Raw genomic sequence first — 22945 nt, forward strand, 5'->3', positions numbered from 1 at the left:
TCTCGGCTCATCGCAACCTCCACCTCCCGGGTTCAAGTGATTCTCCTGTCTCAGCCTCCCGAGTACCTGGGATTATAGACACCTGCCAGCACTCCTGGCTAATTTTGTGTTTTTGGTAAAGACAGGGTTTCTCCATGTTGGTCAGGCTAGTCTCAAACTTCCAACCTCAGGTGATCTGCCGGCCTCGGCCTCCCAAAGTGCTGGGATTACAGGTGTGAGCCACCATGCCTCGCCTACATTATACTAACTCTAAGGATTCAGAAAGATTGAATTATTTTCAGCTAATGTCATACTCTACAAATTATTTTATTTTATTTTTGGGAAACAGAGTCTCACTCTGTCGCCCAGGCTGCAATGCAGTGGCGTGATCTCGGCTCACTGCAACCTCTGCCTCTCAGGTTCAAGCGATCCTCATGCCTCAGCCTCTTGAGTAGCTGGAACTACTGGTACACACGACACCACACCTGGCTAATTTTTTGTATTTTAGGAGAGATGGGTTTCACCATGTTAGCCAGGCTGGTCTCAAACTCCTGAGCTCAGGCAATCCACCCACCTTGACCTCCCAAAGTGTTAGGATTACAAGCGTGAGCCACTGCACCCAGCCTGTACAAATACTTTAGAAAGTAATCTATGTTTTCATGCCGAATTTCATAAAATAAAGAATAAGAACTAATACATTTTCCAGTTTCAGGTTTAAAAGACATGTATTTTTTGAACCAAGTTTAGAAACTTTACTTAATGCCCACAAAAAGGAAATAACTAATTAATAGGATACTCATCAACAGTTCTGAATGTGATTTTACCACACAGAGTTAACCAAAAAAGATCCTTCTACTTCAAGGCAACTGTCAAAATCTATACACACAGACCAATGATACAATCTAAGTAGAAAAAAACAGATTGGTACAATTTCTAAATATTTTTTACCAACTAGTCCTGAGTTATAAAGCTGATAAACCTCAAATATCTTTAATTGCACAAATAATTATAGCTATTAAAAAAATGCAATCCAGGCTGGGCGTAGTGACTCATCCCTGTAATCCCAGCACTTTGGAAGCCCAAGGCAGGTGGATCACTTGAGTCAGGAGTTCGAGACTAGCCTGGCTAACATGGTGAAACCCCATCTCTACTAAAAATACACAAAAATTAGCCAGATAGTGGCATAAGCCTATAGTCCCAGCTACTTGGGAGGCTGAAGCACGAGAAATCACTTGAACCCGGGAGGTGGAGGTTGCAGGGAGCTGAGACTGCACCACTGTACTCTAGCCTGGGCAACAGAGCGGGACTCTGCCTCAAAAAAAAAAAAAAAAAAAGGCAATCCAAAAAATTTAATTTCCCAATTATTATTGGTTGTTCATAAACATAAACCAAACATAGTGTTCACTCCTGACATAAGCATGCAGTTTTCGCCAACTTTCCATTCCAAATTATAATTTAGGTGGAGACAGAATAATCTACAATCACACTCACCACTAGAACTTTCACAGAAGCTTTGTGAGGCATGGGCAGAGGGCTTCCCCAGCTTCTGGGCCTCTGCATCTGAGCTTAGCTGCTTTGCATTAGCCATTTTTGAGTCTTCTGTTAATGAATTATTTGTTTTCTCCTGAGTTTGGGGCTGCTGCAACTCCTGGTCAAGTCTTAGAGGATCATCTGCTCTCACTAAAGGTAAGGAAGGCTGTGAAGAGTCTTCCTCTACAGGTTCTGTTTCTGCAGTCCCTGATTTCAGATCTCCTTCATATTCTACACTCTTTTCTTCCTTGGTGTCTAATCTATTCTCAGCACATGGTTCTATTTCTGGAGCAACATCCTCCCATGACTGGGAATCTGAGCACTTCTCCACTCCCTCCAAAGGTTCACAAGAAACATCAACTCTGGGAGATGGCTCTTTCACATCTACAATGACAACACTGGAGTCCTCTGAAGTAGCTTCTTCCCAAGCTTCCTGATCCTTATGTTCCAATTCTTGGTCAAGTATTGCCAACTTTTGAGGGGAATCAATACTAATCACACTGGTTTCAACTTCCATAGCTTCTGAGCATTCTTTTTTTGGGATTTCCTTTTGAAGACACAACCCTTGGGACTGAGTTTCAGTCAGAGAAAGGTGCAACGGAACACTCTCCATATTTTCTTCTTTGAGTTCCTCTCCTTGACTTTCACAAGGTGTCTCAGGGATTTCTTCCACCTCAGACCCTGAAGACCCCTCCTCTGGATGGTGTTCTTTAATTTCCATAGCTTCCTCCTGATCTAACACACTAGAAAGTGCCTCAGATCGAGTAGCTGGTGACGGAACTGCCTGACTCCCCGAATCACAAGTGAGATCAATACAAACATCTTCTGCTACCGTTTCTTCTCTGCCCTTGCAACCAGTGGCTAAAATACTAATGTCATCCCTGGTGTCTGTATCATCTCCCTTTGTTTTGTCATCATTCTGACTCAGTTGAACTTCACCATCCTGTGCTGGATTCATCAGGATACTATCATTTTCAGCAGGAACAAATTTAGAATTGAGAACTGGAGACATGGGTTCCGTATCCTCAATCTGTGTGTTTTCTCCATCTTCATCAATTGTGTGAGAACTCAAGCTCTCCATCTTTGGGGACTGACTATATTCACTTGTAGAAAGCATCAACTTGCACGAATCCCCTGTCAAAGATAGCCCAAGATCCTCAGGGGAATTCTTTGGTTGAATCTCTGAAGTTTTAGAACACTCAACTGTCAAAGATGAACTATGCAAATCTCCATCTTTCTTCCCATCATTTGATTGTTCTTCCAGACTTGGGGAAGGAATAAAAATGTCCTAAGGAAGAATAGAAAGAGACAAATCGTAATTTGTACATGATCATATATCTTTTATATCAAATCCTTGGTTTCATATAAAATTTCTAAATCAAATTTTTAAATTCATATAAAATTTCTAAATCAAATTTAAGAATTAAAGAACTCTAGTACAGCCAGGAGCAGTGGCACACGCTCCAGCCCATTTCAGTTCTCACAAAGTGGGGATACATACTCATTTTACTTCACGATTTCAAAATGTGCTAGCATTCAACACAGTGAAACCCTGTCTCTACTAAAAATACAAAAAATCAGCCAGGCGTGGTGGCGGGCACCTGTAATCCCAGCTACTTGGGAGGCTGAGGCAGGAGAATCACTTGAACCCAGGAGGCGGAGGTTGCAGTAAGCCGAGATTGCACCACTGCACTCCAGCTAGCATTCACAACACAGGTATTAAAATCCAGTGGCCAGGCACGGTAGCTCATGCCTATTATCCCAGCATTTTGGGAGGCTGAGGCAGGTATATCACCTGAGGTCAGGAGTTCGAGACCAGTCTGGCCAACATGGCGAAACCCTGTCTCTACCAAAAATACAAGAATTAGCCGGGTGGGGTGGTGCGTGGCTGTAATCCCAGCTACTCAAGAAACTGACGCAGAAGAATGGCTTGAACTGGGGAGGCAGAGGTTGCAGTGAGCCAAGATCGTGTCATTGCACTCCAGTCTGGATGACAGAGCAACACTCCATCTCAAAAAATAGTAATTATAATAATAATAAATAAAATCCAAAGCTTACAATATCAATAGTCAACAGAGAAATACAAATTAAAATCACAATGAAATGCCACTACACGCAACAAAAGCAACTAACATAGGCCGGGCGTGATGGCTCACACCTGTAATCCCAGCACTTTGGAAGGCCATGGCAGCTGGATCACCTGACGTCAGGAGTTCGAGACCAACCTGGCCAACATGGTGAAATTCCAACTCTACTAAAAATACAAAAATTAGCCAGGCATGGTGGCATGCACCTGTAGTCCCAGCTACTCACAAGGCTGAGGCAGGAGAATCACTTGAACCCAGGAGGCAGAGGTTGCAGTGAGCTGAGATCGTGACATTGTACTCCAGCCTGGGCGACAAGCGAGACTATATCTCCAAAAAAAAAAAAAAAAAAGCCAACTAATGTTAAAATAGTTCACAAAACAAAACAGCCAGGCATCGTGGCTCAGCCAGGCGTGGTGGCTCACGCCTATAATCCCAGCACTTTGGGAGGCTGAGGTAGGAAAACTGCTTGAGCCCAGGAGTTCAAGACCAGCCTGGGCAACATGGCTAGACCCTATGTCTACAGAAACTTTAAAAATTAGCCAGGCATGGTATTGTGTCCCTACAGTCCCAGCTACTCGGGAGGCTGAGGCAGCAGGATCACTTGAGCCACAAGAGTTCAAGGCTGTGGTGAGCTATGATTGTACCACTCACTGTACACTAGCCTGGGTGACAGAGAAAGACTCTGTCCCAAAAAAAGAGAAAAAAAAAAGGCTCACAAAACCCAGGATTAGCAACGATGTCGAACAACTGCAACTCTCGTACATTGCTGCTGGGTATGCAAAATGTTACACCCACTTTGGAAAAACAGTATGGCAGTATCTTATAAAGTTAAACATTCATTACTATATAACCTAGGCATTCTGTTTGCAGGCATTTACCTAAGAAAAATAAAAATATGTGGCCACAGAAAGAGGTGCATCCAAATGATCACAGAATTATTATTCATAAGATGTGCATGCTGGCCAGGCACAGTGGCTCACATTTGTATTCTCAGCACTTTGGGAGGCCAAGACAGGCAGATCTCTTGAGGCCAGGAGTTCGAGGCCAGCCTGGCCAACATGGTGAAATCTCGCCCCTACTAAAAATACAAAAATTAGCTGGGCATGGTGGTGCACACCTGTGACCCCAGCTACCCAGAGGTTGAGGCACGAGAATCGCTTGAACCCAGGAGGCAGAGGTTGCAGTGAGGCAAAATCACACCACTGCACTCCAGCCTCAGTGACAGAGTGAGCTTCTGTCTCCAAAAATAGATGTGCAAATGATCATAGGATTATTATTCATAAATTCATGGGAAATTATTCATATATTCACTCATATAATGGTCATATATTAATTATAATTGAATAGATTATTCAAAATAACCAAAAACTAGAACCAAATGTCCTATCAATTGGTGAATGAACAAACAAATTGTGGATACACATATTATGGAACACTATCCAACAATAAATGGAATAAAATATGAATATGTATAATACAAGCAAATCTCAAAAATATGCCAAGTAAAAGAGCTCAAAAATAAAAGACCATACACACTTCCTGATTCCAATTACATGAAATTCTTTTTTTTTTTTTTTTTTTTTAAAGACAAGGCTTCACTCCACTCTGTCACCTAGGCTCTGGAGTGCAGTGGTGAGATCATAGCTCACTGCAGCCTCAATTTCCTGGGCTCAAGCAATCTCTCACCTCAGCCTCCCAAGTAGCTGGGAATACAGGTGGGCACCACAACACCCAGGTAATTTTTAAAATGTCTTTTAGAAATGGGATCTTGCTATATTGCCCAGACTTGAAACTACTGAAATACCAAAACTATACTGACAGAAAGCTGATGTATGATTGCCTACGGCGGGAGAAGGGAGTATATTGGGCAGCAGGGAGCTCAACCACAAAAAGGTTATAAGGAAACTTTTTAGGGTGAGGGAACTGCTCTCTACTTTGATGGTGGTGATGGTTACACAGCTGTATACATTTGCCAAAATTCATCAAAACATACACGTAAAATGACAATTTTATTTTATGTAATCAATACTTCAATATTTTTAAAAAGAAATGAATACAAAACTTAGCTGTTTTTATAAGAGATTTTACATTTAGTGTGTTATTTTGCCTAATGTAAATGATGTAAAACTCCCAACATAGATGGTAAGGCATTCATTTCCTATGTTTTGTTTTGAGACAAGGTCTTGCTCTGCCACCCAGGCTGGAGTGCAGTGGCTTAATCACGGCTCATTGCAGCCTTAATGTCTTGGACTCAACTGATCCTCCCACCTCAGTCTCCCGAGTAGCTGGAACTACAGGTGCGCACCACCAGAGCCAGGTAATTTTTGTATTTTTTGTAGAGAGAGTCTCATTTTGTTGCCCAGGCTTGTTTCAAAATCCTGGGCTTGAGCAATCTGCCCACCTTAGCCTCCCAAACTGCTAGGATTACAGGCATGAGCCACCACGCCCAGGCTTTTTTTCCTATGATTTTTAAGGGAATGAGGAATCAAATGGGTAGTAAAGCATTCTGTACATTCCATAACTTCTGGTATTTCAATGTCTGGTATTATTGTTTATCCTATCAGATTGTAACAATGACCATAAGTTTGAATCTGTTCATATACTCTCAGACATGACTGAGTATAAACTGGTTCAAGCCAGGTGCAGTGGCTGTAACTTATAATCCCAACACTTTGGAAGGCCGAGGCAGAAGGATTACTTGAACCCAGGAGTTTGAGATCAGCCTGCGCAAGAAAGTGAGACCCTGTCTCTACCAAAAAAAAAAAACATTAGCTGAGTGTGGTGGCACACGTCTGTGGTCACAGCTACTTGGGAGCCTGGATGGTTAAGGCTGCAGTGAGCAGTGATTGTGCCACTGCACTCCAGCCTGTACAACAGAGTAAGACCCTATCTCAAAAGGAAAAAAATATGGTTCAACATTTCTAAATGGCAATTTAGCAAAACACAACAGCCCTGAAATTCTATACCCCATAATCCAATAATTCCATTTCTGGGAAATTAATCAATGAAAGCATACTAATATTTAGCTACAAAATGGTTCACTGCTATATTATTATTTAGAATAGGAAACAATATGAAATACCTTAAATTGTTACAAATAGGAATTTTACTTATTTATTTTTGAGACAGGTCTTGTTCTGTTGCCCAGGCTGGAGTGCAGTAGTGCGATCATGGCTCACTGCAGTCTTGACCCCCTACGCTCAAGTGATTCTCTTACCTCAGCCTCCCGAGTAGCTGGGAGTACAGGCACACACCACCACACCTAATGTTTTAGCATTTTTTGTAGAGACGAGATTTTGCCATGTTGCCCAGGCTGATCCTGAACTCCTAGGTTCAAGCAATCTGCCCACCTCGAACTCCCAGAGTGCTGGGATTACGGGCATGAGCTACCTCGTCCGGCCAAGATAATAATTTTTAAATTGTGATCTATCACATGACAGAATGTTTTGTGGTCTACATAGAAGTATACAGTAGAAGAATACTAAAAGATCAAAAAACATTTGGGCTATAGAAAGAAGTTTCTATTTTAGTAAAAAATTATGTGGATATACATTACAGTCTTTTTTTTTTTTTTTTTTTGAGACAGAGTCTTGTTCTTTCACCCAGGCTGAAGTGCAATGGCACCATCTCCGCTCACTGCAACCTCCACCTCCCAGGTTCAAGTGATTTTCCTGCCTCAGCCTCCAGAGTAACTGGGATTACAGGCACCCGCCACCACGCCTGGCTAATTTTTGTACTTTTTAGTAGAGATGGGGTTTCACTGTGTTGGCCAGGCTGGTCTCAAACTACTGACCTCAAAAAGAAAAATAAATAAATAAATAAAAATAAGAAGGAATGAAATTCTTTTTTCCTTTATATTTTTTATAGACAAGGATAGATCAACAAAAAGGACTGAAAATCTGATACATGCTACAACATAGGTGAATCCTGAAAACATTATGCTAAATGAAAGAAGCCATTCACAAAGGCTATATATTTTATAATTCCATTTATATGAAATGTCCAGAATAGGCAAATCTATAGAGACAGAAAGTAGACTAGTGGTCTCTAAGGGCCGAGGGTAGAAGAAATGTTGAGTGAGTGTTAAAGGGCATGGGTTTTGGGGAGGTGATGAAACTATTCTGAAATTAGATCATGGTGATGGTTGCACAACTCTATGAAAACACTAAAAACCACTGGATTGTGCACTTTAAATGGGTAAACTGAATGGTATGTGAATTACATCTCAATATAGCCACTGTTTTTTTAATGATTGAAGAAATCACCCAGAAAGTTGAACTAAAAGAGACAGAGATGATCAAAAGTAGGAGACAAAATAAAATTAGAAGACTATTCTAGGAGTTTCAACATCCAAACAACAGATAGTCCATTAAAAAAAGAACAGAGAAAACAAAGGGGAAGAAATTAAAGAAATAAATTTCTTTGAACTGAAGGACCTGAGTTTCTAAATTGAGAGGGCCTGCCAAGTACCCAATACAATGAATGAAAATAGACCTATCCCAAAGGTCTGGAAATTTCAGAACACTGGGAACGAAGAGAAAATCCTACAGGGTAAAGAAAAACCAGATCACCTATTAAAAGTCAAGATCAGACCGCCTTCACACTGTTTTGTTTTTTTGTTGTTGTTGTTTTGTTTTGTTTTCTTTTGTTTTTGGTAGAGACAGCATCTGGCCATGTTGCCCAGGCTGGTCTCAAACTCCTGGCTTCAAGTGATCCTCCCACCTTAGCCTCCCAAAGTGCTAAGATTACAGGCATGAGCCACCATGGCTGACCTGGCCCTCACACTTAACAGCAGCAGTGGAAGTTAGAAGACAAAACAGCAATGCCTTCAAAATCTTTAAAGGAAAATTATTTCCAATCTAGAACTCTATACTCCTGCAAACTACAAATCAAGTGTGATAGCAGAATAAAGGCTACTAAACAATGCCCCCACCAAAATGAGGGAGTAAACCAAGCAAGAAGATATGAAACCCAAGAAGTATCCAACACAGACAGGTAAGGAGAATCTCCACGGATGACAGTGAATGGAGGTTAACAGTTATGCACCAGGCATAGAGGGCAACAGTACAGATTAGAAATCAGGAGGGTCCAAAAGAGGTTTCTCCAAAAAGATTAAACAGGAAGTCTAAGGCTCCTCAACATCCTGAAAGGAGTTTCTGACAATTGGTGGAGAATCTAGGGTTGATTTAATGAGAGTCAAAGAAAACTAAACAAATAAAAAAAGACAATTACAATTTCGGAGAAAACAAATTACAGAAACATGAAAAAATAATAATATGTCATAGGCTCTGCTGTGAATTGTTTACATAGTTATAATGTAAACTCAGTAATAATCTAAACAAAATTACGATGTAACTATACTTGGAAAATGGCTAAAATGTTTTTACGAAAATAGGCTGGGGACGGTAGCTCACATCTGTAATCCCAGCATTTTGGGAGGCCAAGGTAGGCGGTCTGCTTGAGCCCAGTAGTTCAAGACCAGCCTGGGCAACATAGTGAGGTCCCATCTCTACAAAAAAATTTTTAATTAGCCAGGTGTGATAGTGCGTGCCAGCAGTCCTAGCTACTCAGGAGGCCGAGGTGGGAGGATGGCCTGAGTACAGAAGTTCGAGGTTACAGTGAGCTATGATTGCTCCACTGCACTCTAGCCTGAGCAACAGGTCAAGACTCCGTGCCTAAGAAAAAGAAAATATAATCATGCTATGTAGAATTATGGAGGTAAATACCAAAAGAAAAAGCACAAAGAACGAAAAGTGGTTATCTTTGGATAGGAAGAGGGAGAGGCCTTGTTTTAACTATCTGACTTATTTTGGGGGTTTTACAAATGCTTATTAAGTAAAATCAAATCTTTAACTTAAAAGCTATGTTGTAAAGGTATTCTTTTTTTTTTTTTTTTTTTTGAGACAAGGTCTCACTCTGTTGCTCAAGTTGAGTGCTGTGGCATGATCATGGCTCACTGCAGCCTCAACTTCCCAGATTCAAGCAATTCTCCAGGCAATTCTCCTGCCTCAGCCTCCTGAGCAGCTGGGACTACAGGCACACACCACCACTCCCGGCTATTTTTGACCATTTGTAGAGATGGGGTCTCACTATGTTGCCCAGGCTGTTCTCAAACTCCTGGGCTCACGTGATCCTCCCACCTCGGCCTCCCATGATCCTCCCACCTCGGCCTCCCAAAGTGCTGGGATTATAGGTGTGGGCCACTGCGCCCGGCCTACTAAAGGTATTCTTGAGAGACTTTTCAGGAGGCATGGACTGCACTGGCTAAGGCATCTTATAAAATACGAGTTCAAAGAAACCTGATTAGAGTCATCTTAGGTTCTAAGAATCTCTGAACTGTGTTCGGAATCACTCATTTGTCTCAAATTTTCATTGCTGATTTTTTAGCTAATTCTGAAGGTCTTTGGTAAATGTTGAAAATAGAGCAATTCCTTCAACAGTGCCTTGTTTTTCAAAACATCCATTCTCCCTTTGTGGCCAGGCATTATCTCCACCCCCTCAACCAGTAGGAATACCTTTCCAAAGACCATAAAAGTCTCGTTTGGTCACTGATAAACATCTGTAACCATTTTCTTTAAATCAGTGTTGGAAAAATCTTCTCAGTGCTCTGTGTCAGTGCTTATAGCTCATTCTTAAACTCTTTTTTTTTTTTTTTAAGACAGGGTCTCACTGTTGCCCAGGCTGCAGTGCAGTGGCACGATCTCAGCTCACTGCAACCTCCACCTCCTAGGTTCAAGCGATTCTCCTGCTTCAGCCTTCCAAATAGCTGGGACTACAGGTGCGTGCCACCATGCCCGGCTAATTTTTGTATTTTTTGGTAGAGACTGGGTTTCACTGTGCTGGCCATGCTGGTCTTGAACTCCTGGTCTCAAGTGATCCGCCTGCCTCGGCCTCCCAAAGTGCTGGGATTACAGGCATAAGCCACCATGCCTGGCCAGATTTATAACTTTTTTTTTTTTGAGACAGGGTCCTATTTTTCCCAAGCTGTTCTCAAACTCCCTAGGTTCAAATGCTCCTCCCACCTCAATCTCCTGAGCAGCTGAGATTACAGGCATGCCCCACCACACCCAGCTATGTTCACATATAACTTAGAAAAATAAAAGCTAAAGAAGGCCAGGCACGGTTGGCCCACACCTGTAATCTCAACACACTGGGAGGCTGAGACAGAAGGACTGCTTGAGCCCAAGAGTTTAAGAATAGCCCTGGCAACATACTGATAGCCCGTCTCTATAAGAAAAATTAAGAAATTAGTTGGGCATGGTGCCACGTGCCAGTAGTTCCAGCTACTTGGGAGGCTGAGGTGGGAGGATCACTTGAGACTGGGAAGTCAAGGCTGCAGTGAGCCATGGTCGCACCACTGCACTCCAGCCTGGGCAACAGACCAAGATCCTGTCTCAAAAAAAAAAAAAAAAGCTAAAGAAAATGATGTATGGTTTGAACACCCACTTCACCTCTAGGTAACCTTGTTTTTAACCCTTTCACTGCCAGCAACAGCTACCCTTATATGCAGTATTTACCAAGTGCAAGGCACTAATCTAGGCATTTTAAATATATTAACTCAACCTTTCATAAACATCCTATGAGGTAGACAGTATCAATATTCCCACCATTTGACTGATGAGCAAACTAAGATTCAATTTCAATTGGTCACAAAGGTAGTAATGACAGAGCCAGGAGCGAGTCCAGGAAGTTCTGACTCTAGTGTCCTCATTTTTAATAACTCCACCAAATTCTAATGAACTGCATAAAATGAAATCCTTTAACAAAACAAGTTTTAAAACTCCAGAAAACAAATCAATTTCTTTCTTCCTACTGTCCCCTCCTCACTAAGTTTACAGTTCATTACTATTCATTTTCAAATTTTACTTTTAAATACAAACTCTTGTTATAACACCTGCAAACTGAAAGGGATAAAATAAGTTCTCTCAATAAAACTACAATAATTCCCCCACTTAAGGTCTTATAAGAATAGGTATTTAGATTGAATATATAATACAGTCATTTAGATTTAAGGATTTTCAAGTCACTATGAAACCTGAATTTCATTTCTTTAAATATTTAAATTTAAAATTATACAAATTAATAGTTTTCCCTCGTTTTAGAAGAAAATACACATTGGAAAACTAAAAACCATCTTGATACCCTAAGTATAGGATGATCCTGTACTGAGATCACATCTACTTAGAGAAATAATACACGACTTTTGAAAGGATAAGTGAAGACAATATAATATTGAGAATTATTACGACACAACGTTAACTCGAAAAAGAAAATTAAAGTTGTGCTATATAAACACCTTTTTTAAAAAACATAAGCATGTGGGGGCACATATCGTCAGGACCTCCTGAGGCTGTGTCATGGGCAAAAAAATTTATTAAAAAAAACCAGAAGCATGTGGAAAGACAAAAATTACAGTAACAGTTGTGTTAAGGTAGAATAATGATTTATGTCCCTTCGCAATTTTGCAGTAACATTTTCAAAAAGTTTAAAGACATGTAAAAAGTTTAAACATAAAAAAAAATCAAGATGTTAGGTGACTTTGGAACTGTTCTAAAACTGCTTTGTGATGACAGCTTCACAACTCTGTAAATTTACCAAGATATCACAAAATTGTACATTTAAAACATGTGGATTTTATGGTATGTAAATTATACCCCAATAATGCTGCTTTTAAAAAATATGTTAGGAGAAACAACTCTTTTTACAATACTCACATGAGAAAACTGAGGCTGGGATGGGATAGGAAGTGACCCAGGAGTGAAGACTGGTGTGCTCTGAGATATTGGTGTTGAGGCTTGTGGTGATACAGTGGACTCAGGCAGGAGAGGGGGGTTTTCTAACTCCACTGGTTCATCACTTTGACGTTTCTTCTGAAAAGGCTCTCCTCCTTCTTCAGATAACACTGACATGTCCATTGGCTTATCTGGTTTAAAACAGGAAAAACAAATTGAGAAATATCACTCATCAATATTACTCATGTTCCGAAACCACTAAGAACAATTACATTACAGACATTTTCACTCTAAAAAAAGTGATGTAATTTTCCAAAAAAGCTGACAGAATAATAGGAGATTGGGTCCTAGCAATCTACCAATACTTCCTTTGGTTGGCGGAGCAGTCCAAGCTCCTGTTTTTAGGTATAGATCAAAACTGGATGCATCTGGGGCTACCCACCCATTCATAAGAAATGTTAAATTAACTTGGCTCCTTTCCTGATTTTATAGCTCAGTTTTTCACATTTCCTGTAGAAAAGCTCAAACTACTGGTACCTAATTTAACCATCATATATTCTACCACAGGCCTTGAAAGACAGTGAACTTGTCACCACTTTAGGTAAATACAGTATCTATAATTCATATTTACGAACTCATTATATTTGCATTAACAATTGCTAACTGCAGAGAGACGGATGCCTGTACAAATACAGGTGAAGAAAAAAAAAATCTATCAATGCCAATCAGCACTGATTTATCAAAGAACTAAGAAAGAGAAGACACTAATCCTGACACAAATTAGGAGGGAACACACACACACAAAACACAAAACACTGCTTTCCCATAGTATACTACCCACCTGTACGCTATCAGGACCTTGTGCTTGGAGTCAGCCTAGCTAGCTAAGTATTTGATTCATCATTTTTATCCCCTATCTTACAACTTGACCCCAACCAGGCTTCCTCTAGACCACTTGCAAACTACTAACAACATTTACCTTTTCCCCATAATTCACATTCATGCTACCAGCTACCCAAACCGCAACCTCAATATCCAGCCTTGCTGCTTAGCTTAGTCTCAACCTTACCAGTCTACACCTAATTTGGGACCCAGTGCTACAGGCCTTTAGTATACTACCATAGCTGTGCTAAGTATTTTTGTTGCACCTTTTGAACTTTCTTGCCATGACAAAGCACATTAAAAACCTGCTGTTATAGGCACTACATATAAAAAAGGCTTTAGGTTAATAATCTAAGAGAAAAGCAAAAAAACAAATAAATACAAAAAGCACATATAGTTTCACAAACACTGATGTACATATTAAGCAAATGCATTAAATCTAAAATATAACTGACAACGGAAAACACACTGTTACATAAAAAAAAGAAAACTGAGTTATATACGCAACATGATGCCAATTATGTAAAAATACTTTATGCATTGAAAACTGAAATATATCCACATATACTAGTTGTAACTATAGCTGGAGTGTAGTATCACAGGTGATTTTTATTTTCATTAATTTCCTATATACTTAACAAACTTTCTACAATAAATATTGACTGTTTACAATCAGGGAGAAAGCACTTTTTTTTTTTTGAGACAGGGTCTCGCTCTGTTGTCCAGGCTGGGATGCAGTGGTGCCTTGGCTCACTGCAACCTCCGCCTCCCAGGTTCAAGTGATTCTCCTGCCTCAGCCTCCTGAGTAGCTGGGATTACAGGCACCCACCACCACATCCAGCTAATTTTTTATATTTTTAGTAGAGACAGGGTTTCACCATGGTGGCCAGGCTGGTCTCAAACTCCTGACCTCAGGTGGTCTGCCCACCTTGGCCTCCCAAAGTATTGGGATTACAGGCGTAAGCCACCGTGCCCAGCCTGAGAAAGTATATTTAATACAATTATTTTTATATTTTTTCAATGTTCACACTATAGATAAAAGATAAAAGAAACTAAGAATTAACCAAACTTAACTTGTATTACCTGGGTTTTTGTAGAATTCACCTAATCATGTTATGCTTAGATTGATATTAGTCAATTTGGATACCTACAACTGATTTTAAGAGAAACAGCCGGAGACAAACTTTGTAGCAGAAGAAAGCCTAAGACCAAATTCTGTCACTGATAAATTACATTTGAAAAACTGTTAAATGTCTATGTTTTATATTACTCAAGAGCAGAGAAAGGATATAATAGGAGGCATATACATGACGCATAAGGGCACAGGCTCTGGAGGCAGCTGCCTGAGTTCAAATTCTGCTTCTACATCTCATTAGTTGCAAAATCTCTGTATGCCTCCATTTCCTCATCTGTAAAATGGGGATAAAAATAACACCTCCTTCTTAGGATGTCTGTGAGGATTCAATGAGAAAAACCACAGAAATGCCCTTAGAACAACAATGCCTTGCCTATACTAAGTGCTCAATAAATAAAACTATTATACCATTACTGGTATATGAAACAGTGAAAAGATGAAAATCATAGAATTTATTAGAAAAAGCTTTGTAGAAATCGTAGGAATTTAGAAACATCTGAATGACTGGATAGGAGACTAGGTCAGAGCAAAAGAAGCTTAAATAATGAGATAAATTAGTTAAGTGAAAAGGAAAGCTTTCTTGTGAATAAAGTAATATAAAATCTGTAAGTCGTCAAAGGAGTAAATGAATGAAGTTAAAATTTTTACCACCTACTCTTAACCACTCTTATGCTAAAACTATTTTAATAACAGCAAAAATAACCTATAAGGACCACCAGAAACAATTGCTGGTTCCTTCTCACCAGAGATGTGTTCACATGTTGCTAGAAACAAGTAGGCCATTATTAATAAGCCCAGTTCTTCCCCATACTAATTCATTTAAGTTCAACTTTAAAAACAAAAATTTTTCCTTCAGAGCCTTTTAAAAAATTGAGCCAACAATACAGAAATCTCAATAGAATTAGTGCTAGAAAAGCAAAGAATGGGGGATGGTGTGTCCGGAATTAGTGGGTTCTTGGTCTCACTGACTTCATTGAGAATGAAGCCGGAGACCCTCGCCGTGAGTGTTACAGCTCTTAAGGTGGCGCGTCTGGAGTTTGTTCTTTCTGATGTTCGGATGTGTTCGGAGTTTCTTTCTTCTGGTGGGTTCGTGGTCTCGCTGGCTCAGGAGTGAAGCTGCAGACCTTCGCGGTGAGTGTTACAGCTCTTAAGGCAGCGCCTCTGGAGTTGTTCGTTCCTCCCGGTGGGCTCGTGGTCTCACTGGCTTCAGGAGTGAAGCTGCAGACCTTCGCAGTGAGTGTTACAGCTCATAAAAGCAGCGTGGACCCAAAGAGTGAGCAGTAGCAAGATTTATTGCAAAGAGCTGAAGAACAAAGCTTCCACAGTGTGGAAGGGGACCCGAGCGGGTTGCCACTGCTGGCTCAGGCAGCCTGCTTTTATTCTCTTATGTGGCCCCACCCACATCCTGCTGATTGGTAGAGCCCAGTGGTCTGTTTTGACAGGTCGCTGATTGGTGCGTTTACAATCCCTGAGCTAGACACAAATGTTCTCCACGTCCCCACTAGATTAGCTAGATACAGACTGTGGACACGAAGGTTCTCCAAGGCCCCACCAAAGTAGCTAGATACAGTGTCGATTGGTGCATTCACAAACCCTGAGCTAGACACAGGGTACTGATTGGTGTGTTTACAAACCTTGAGCTAGATACAGAGTGCCGATTTGCGTATTTACAATCCCTGAGCTAGACATAAAGGTTCTCCACGTTCCCACCAGACTCAGGAGCCCAGCTGGCTTCACCCAGTGGATCCCGCACCGGGGCTGCAGGTGGAGCTACCTGCCAGTCCCGCGATGTGCACCTGCACTCCTCAGGCCTTGGGTGGTCGATGGGACTGGGTGCCGTGGAGCAGGCGGCAGCGCTCATCAGGGAGGCTCAGCCGCACAGGAGCCCACGGAGGGGGTGGGAGGCTCAGGCATGGCGGGTTGCTGGTCCCGAGTACTGCCCCACGGGAAGGCAGCTAAGGCCCGGCGAGAAATCTAGCGCAGTGCCGATGGGCCGGCACTGCTGGGGGACCCAGTACACCCTTCGCAGCCGCTGGCCCGGGTGCTAAGCCCCTCATTGCCCGGGGCCGGCAGGGCCGGCCGGCTGCTCCGAGTACAGGACCCGCCAAGCCCACGCCCACCCGGAACTCCAGCTGGCCCGCAAGCACCGTGCGCAGCCCCGGTTCCCGCTCGCGCCTCTCCTTCCACACCTCCCTGCAAGCTAAGGGAGCGGGCTCCAGCCTTGGCCAGACCAGAAAGGGGCTCCTCAAGTGCTGCCAAGTGGGAGCCCAGGCAGAGGAGGTGCCGAGAGCCAGCGAGGGCTGTGAGGACTGCCAGCACGCTGTCACCTCTCAATGGGTTAGACAAAAAAAAAAAAAAAGAAGGAAGGAAAAGCAAAGAACTGAGGAGGACAGCACTTTACAGTAGGTCACATCCCTAAAGGTTAGACAAACATGAGTCCTACCGAATTGTGTAGGTCACAAGCATTCTAAAGTACAAAGTAGTATATTTTGCAAGGCAGAAGAAGTGTTGCTCCTCTTCTAATCTGAGATCAACAGACAGATCAAGAGAGCTCACCTTGTCTCCCTTCTTGCTCTGTGGGACTGCTAGGAACGATAAAAGGAGTAGATCGGAAAGCATCAGGAGAAGGAGCAACAAGATCTGAGGAATTCCTTTATATAAAGAGAGAATCACAGGTTATTTTACCATAGCCACAGTTTTGCATTTCTGTATTTGTTTTTACTTTTTAACAGGAAAAAATATCTAAGGCATTCAGATAAATACTTATCAGCACTTTTCCCAAACAGCAACCTGAGGCTGGTGGAAGAACCAAAAATACTTCAATAACTATTTCCCACACCAGACATTTCTGTTGCAAAATAAGAACTTTTTCAAAAAGAGAGTAAGGGCAAAGTGAATAATCAGACACAAGGACATCATGATTTAAAAGCAAAATGAGCAGTGCTAGGAAATAAATTCATTTGCAGATTTGAGACATAAAAAAAATTATTCCATTTTTTTGCCTAATAATAGTCAGACCATGAACATTTTCATCAGAAAACAAAACTAAACAAAAAAAACCAACAAGCGAACCTCTTTGCCCTAACATAAAGAAATCCAACTACTGTCAACAACCTATTCTCCACCCTCTGCTATTAAATGAGAAGAATTGCAAGTAAAACAGAGGAGGACAATGCTTGTTTTGGATGTATAACATTTTCTAAATAACTGCGCCTTTTCTTTCTTAGTGAAACCTTCGGGCTACTATTATAAAATTTTCAAATGGGAAAACAGATTTATCTGCCTTCAACAGTTCTTCATCCCCAAAGCCCTAACGCATAGGTTCTACCATTTGGTTTCAAAAAGAATTCTAGACTAGCAGGCAAGTTTAGCCTCTTTCAGCCTTAGCCTAAGACTCTCAGGCACATACTGCCTTGGCATAAGCTATTTTAGGCTTACTTACGTGGAAAGACTCTCCTGAACAAGGGACCTCTGACCAGAGAGCTGCAGGAGATGCAGAGTGGTGGCAGGGGTGGAAGCCAAAGAACACCCACCTTCCTCCCTTGAAGGAGTAGAGCAACCATCAGAAGATACTGAAAAAAAGAAATTCCAGTTGCACTTACTTCTCAGATTGACAGTACTGAGCTGCCAAAAACCATTCAGTACTGCAAAGAGTAATATCCATATTTCCAACATACTTCCATATTTCCAAAAGGGCAGAAATTGTTTTCTAATTATAGTACAACGAATGGACTACCACAACAGCACAAATCTTGAGTGAACATTAACCACCCCCGCAATGGGCTTCTTGAATAAAGAACTGATGAAGAGTTCCTTAGTCCTTTCTGTCATGATCTAAGCTTGGAGATTAAAAGCCAGAATCCTGGATGGGCGCAGTGGCTCACACCTGTAATCCCAGCACTTTGGGAGGCTGAGGCAGGCGGATCACCTGAGGTCAGGAGTTCAAGACTAGCCGGACCAACATGGTGAAACCTCATCTCTACTAAAAATACAAAAATTAGCTGGGCGTGGTGGTGTGCGCCTGTAATCCCAGCTACTTGGGAGGCTAAGGCAGGAGAATCACTTGAACCTGGCAGGCAGAGGTTGCAGTGAGCTGAGATCGCGCCACTGCACTCCAGCCTGGGCGACAGAGGGAGACTCTGTCTCAAATAAATAAATAAATAAATAAAATAAAAGCCAGAATCCTTATACTTCTGCTTAGCTGCTCTTCTTTCTTGTGATGCTTCTATTAAAAAACAGCAAGTGAGCCTTTTATTCCAACGTCTACCTTAGGTGAAGTCAAGCTCATGCCATGATACAGATGGGAGAAATCAAAAAAATGCACATGACACCTGATGTTATAAATGCAGCAGTTTTCAAGATTTGGGCCTGCTCAAAGGAGATACGAAAGACTAATGCATTAGTAAAAGGATTTATGAGCAGCCATTACTGTTTTATACTATGAAGAGTCTCTTGTTGGTCCCTTCCCCTTAGCAATAGATGGAGTATCAACTATATTAATCCCAGTGTAAAAGAATTTCTTAAATAAAACCTTACAACTTTAGTAAGAGACCAACAAAGTTTCCTCGGTGACCCTCTGAATGTCTTGCACAGCAACCTGTATCACAGCATAGCAAAGGAATATAGCCTTCTTCCCTTCCCTCCTTACAACCAACATAATATGTTTTGCTGGTAATTAACTCAAGCTTTCTAGCTCTCTGATGCTGTGGAATGAAAGACTGGTGGAGGTTAAAGAGGCGTGAAACAAGTTATATTCTTTTAAGTTTTATGTCCTTTCTGCTAGATTTTAAATTCCTATCTGTGTCAGATTAACTAATAAACAGATTAAGTTAGTAAACTGTTACCCAGATGAATATGAAAAACCTAAGCTTAATATTATATTGAAGATATGAAGACATAGTAGCCATGTAACAGAAAATGGCAGCCAGGTGTGGTGGCTCACGCCTGTAAGCCCAGCACTTTGGGAGGCCAAGGCGGGCAGATCACAAGGTCAGGAGATCGAGATCATCATGGCTAACACAGTGGAACCCCATCTCTACTAAAGATACAAAAAATTAGCCAAGCATGGTGGCGGGTGCCTGTAGTCCCAGCTACTAGGGAGGCTAAGGCAGGAGAATGGCATGTTCCCGGGAGGCAGAGCTTGCAGTGAGCTGAGATTGCGCCACTGCACTCCAGCCTGGGTGACAGAGTGAGACTCCATCTCAAAAAAAAAAAAAAAAAAAGAAAAAAAGAAAATGGCTAGTATCCATAATACTAAATTTACTGTATTAGCTATTCTTCACTATCTCATTTCCAAAAGAGAGAAAATTATGTCAAAATATTAAATGGAAATTATTCCCAAAAAGCCCTTCTCACTAATTACTAGAAACACATTTTCCTTCCATATCACAAACAAGTCTGCAAACCTATAAAATGCTTTGTAACTTAACCAGTAGCCTCAGAACTAAAGTAAAAGTTTAGATTTTTGGAGAAGAGCCGTAACGACAAATCACTCTTGGTACCTGTTTTATTGCTCTGGTCAAACAAGTCTTCCTGAGTTGACAAAACCTCAGGCTCCGGTGACTTCTGAATCTGCAGTCCACTTTCCCTAAGTTCTTGTGCAGACAACTGTTCTTTTGCTTCCATAGCAGCAAGAGACGCTTTGGGGCTAAAAGGCATGTCCTCTGACCTAGGAAATTCATATCACCAGGAAAAAAAGTTCCTAAGTTCAAATGCTTTTAAATAAAAAGCTTTTCCTGTTTTGTGTGTTTTTCTTTATAATTTCAAAAATTCCAGTAGCTCTAATTTACATAATTATCTATTAAAAAGGAAATAAACTACTCTTTATAGTGATAAAAGTCCTCAGCCCATTTTAAAACCTGTCTCACTCTCTCACACAGCCAATACGTTCTTCAACTCTGCTCAATACTGTGCTTCATGCTTTCTAAGATTTCTGATGAGTGACTTGGGGAATTTTTGTTACATATAATGTTATCTAGACCTGTATAAAGAATTCTGATCCAGACCCCAATGATGCCAGTAAGGAGAACAGTCCAAACTATGACATTCCATGGAAAGCATCTGATGTGAATTATCCTCCTTACTAGTGCCACACACATCTTCTGCTGACCTTTTCCATTTGATGTACCCAAACCCCAAACCAATTCTCCTTCAGACCAATACTAACACGTGTAAGACATTCATCCCTGGCCCCTTTCCAGAGACTTACGAGATTCATCTGTTCTACCACTCCCCAGGGTAAACAGAATAGCATAACTAGATGGAAGGCAGCATCTAAAAGAAAAGCCTAAAAAGTCACTGTTATGCTGAGTGTTTTACATTAGAAAGACAATTTCTCTTGATATTCAACTTTGCTTAGGACACTCCCTCCCCACTCTTTCCATTGAAGGAAATAACAAAACAATACTGAATGTTTATTTATCCCCTATCCCAAACTGGAAGCATCCCAGTTTTCTTCTGCCATATTCAAACTTCACCTACTGGCCAGAGGTAACGAAGCTTTGGTTATAAAACTCACTAGAGATGAAGCAGAGGCATATTCCCCAATTCCTACCAAGTTAAGAGCCTAAAGAAACTGAGAAAATCCCTACATCTATCGATACCATAAAATACCAGATGCAGGATACCTAAGAACCCAAAGCAATCTGGGTGCTCCTCAAGTATAGAAACAGCAGGCTTTCAAATATAATATTCATGTTACTCTTCATAACACCAGAGAGGCTAAGAAGACCTCCCACAGACAAGTAGTGTCTCTGGAGACAAAGATCACAAAGGAGGAGTGGCAACCAAAGATTACGGAGTCATGCTTATAGTTAGAGCAGCCTTAAAACATCATTGTAGGCCAGGCAGAGTGGCTCACGCCTATAATCCCAGCACTTCGGGAAGCTGAGGCAGGAGGATTACTTGAGCCCAGGAGTTCGAGAGCTTGAGCAACATAGTGAGACTCCATTTCTACAACAAAAATTTTTTTTTAATCAATAAAAAAAGGTCTTTGTAGAATGCCTAAAGATAAGATTAGTAGTCAAGTGTGGCCCAAGTACTTGGGAGGCTGGGGCAGAGAATAACATGAGCCCAGGGCAACATAGTGAGACTTTGTTTCAAACAGACAGACAGACAAAAAACGATTCTTGAGACTTCATAATCAACGTTTCTAATGGACCACAAGTATGCCCAGTACAAGGGGAAAATAATTTAAAAACCAACAATTTCTAAAAATGTTTTCATCTGGTAAAATGAAATTAGTATAACCCTACAGCAAAACCCATAAATCCTTTTTAGAAAGTTTGACTTACCTTGAAGGTGGTGGATTTTGCTCTTTTACAACACGTACATCCTTACTGGGCTGTGCTGTCCCAGGGATGTCCTTGCTGGGCTGTTCTGCTATGGGGATATCTTCATTGGACTGTTCTTCGTGCTTAATTGCTGAGAGTTTTATAAAATGACAGGATGGAGATAATTAAGTTTTCAAAATACTAGATACAGTCCCAGATGTTTTTTAAAAAGCAAAGATTTTAACAGAAGTCCAATTTACAAATATATACAGGCATCAGTCTATAAAGGAAAGTAACCAATAACTTAAAGAAAATCTCAGCCCACAAACCAACAATTGACAAGTATTTACCAGAAAACTCTTCAACCTTACTAAATTACTTAGATTATATTAATTTGGATAGCTGCAAAACTTATCAAGGAAAAAATAACTACCTCTAATATGGAAGAAAACACAACAACTCCAAATGCCAGAAAACATGTTTCATACCAGTATTAGCATCCACATCAGATAGCCTGGTATAACCAGAATTGGTGGTTACTGATTGTAGCTGCTCTTTGTCCACTTCATATGGCACAGTATTTTCCTCAACATCCTGGCTCTGGGAGAGTTCCAGAACCCCAAAGCCCAACTGTGATGAGGCAGTATCTAGGAACAAAATGCCAAGAAATTAGGTATCATCCCCCAACATTATGCAGTGTACAAGCTGCTGTCCTCAGCAAAGGAGGGTCCTGTTAAGTCCTTCACATCAAAGCCCTGTGCACCCCCCATATTTTTCAAAAATAAAAAATAAATGTGGCCGAGCACGGTGGCTCACACCTGTAATCCCGGCATTTGGGAGGCCAAAGTGGGTGAATCACTTGAGGTCAGGGGGGTCAAGACCAGCCTGGCCAACATGGTGAAACCCCACCTCTACTAAAAATACAAAAATTAGTCAGGTGTGGTGGCACACACCTGTAATCCTGGCTACTTGGGAGGCTGAAGCACGAGAATGGCTTGAACCCAGGAGGCGGAGCTTGCAGTGAGCCAAGATTGCGCCACTGCACTCTAACCTGGGCAACAGAGCAAGACTCCATCTCAAAAAAATAAATAAAACATAAAAAAATAAATTAGTGCATTAAAGATGAAGGGGGAAAATGTGTAATAAAGTAAAAATACTTCATACTATAAAATCTTATAAGTAGACTACGTCTGCTTTCTAAAGGTACATCATAAACTACACCCACAGTCACAGCAATTCAGACTGTACTTCCACCCCACAAAGTACACATTCCAAAAATATTTGAAAAACAAATGAATACAACAGGAAGAAAACTCAATATGCAGACAG

The 22945-nt window shown here is 41.1% G+C and overlaps 1 protein-coding gene across 18 annotated transcripts in view; it reads right to left on the minus strand.

The window, feature by feature from the left end:
- TP53BP1 (tumor protein p53 binding protein 1) overlaps positions 1-22945 on the minus strand; it is a 99200-nt gene that overhangs the window by 47367 nt on the left and 28888 nt on the right. For all 18 annotated transcript variants that reach the window (XR_008514108.1, XR_010137460.1, XM_063716600.1 and 15 more), the window contains 7 exons: positions 22105-22263; positions 21638-21767; positions 19847-20013; positions 17788-17917; positions 16902-16996; positions 12311-12519; positions 1471-2797 (listed from right to left, as the gene is read on the minus strand). Coding sequence is in view for 16 of the 18 variants with exons in the window: in XM_063716600.1 (XP_063572670.1) it covers positions 1471-2797; positions 12311-12519; positions 16902-16996; positions 17788-17917; positions 19847-20013; positions 21638-21767; positions 22105-22263 (2217 nt within the window). In the remaining 2 variants the exon portion in view is untranslated. The remainder of the gene's footprint in view (positions 1-1470; positions 2798-12310; positions 12520-16901; positions 16997-17787; positions 17918-19846; positions 20014-21637; positions 21768-22104; positions 22264-22945) is intronic.

This window comes from Pongo abelii, chromosome 16, assembly GCF_028885655.2.
Source record: "Pongo abelii isolate AG06213 chromosome 16, NHGRI_mPonAbe1-v2.0_pri, whole genome shotgun sequence".
Lineage (NCBI taxonomy): Eukaryota > Metazoa > Chordata > Mammalia > Primates > Hominidae > Pongo > Pongo abelii.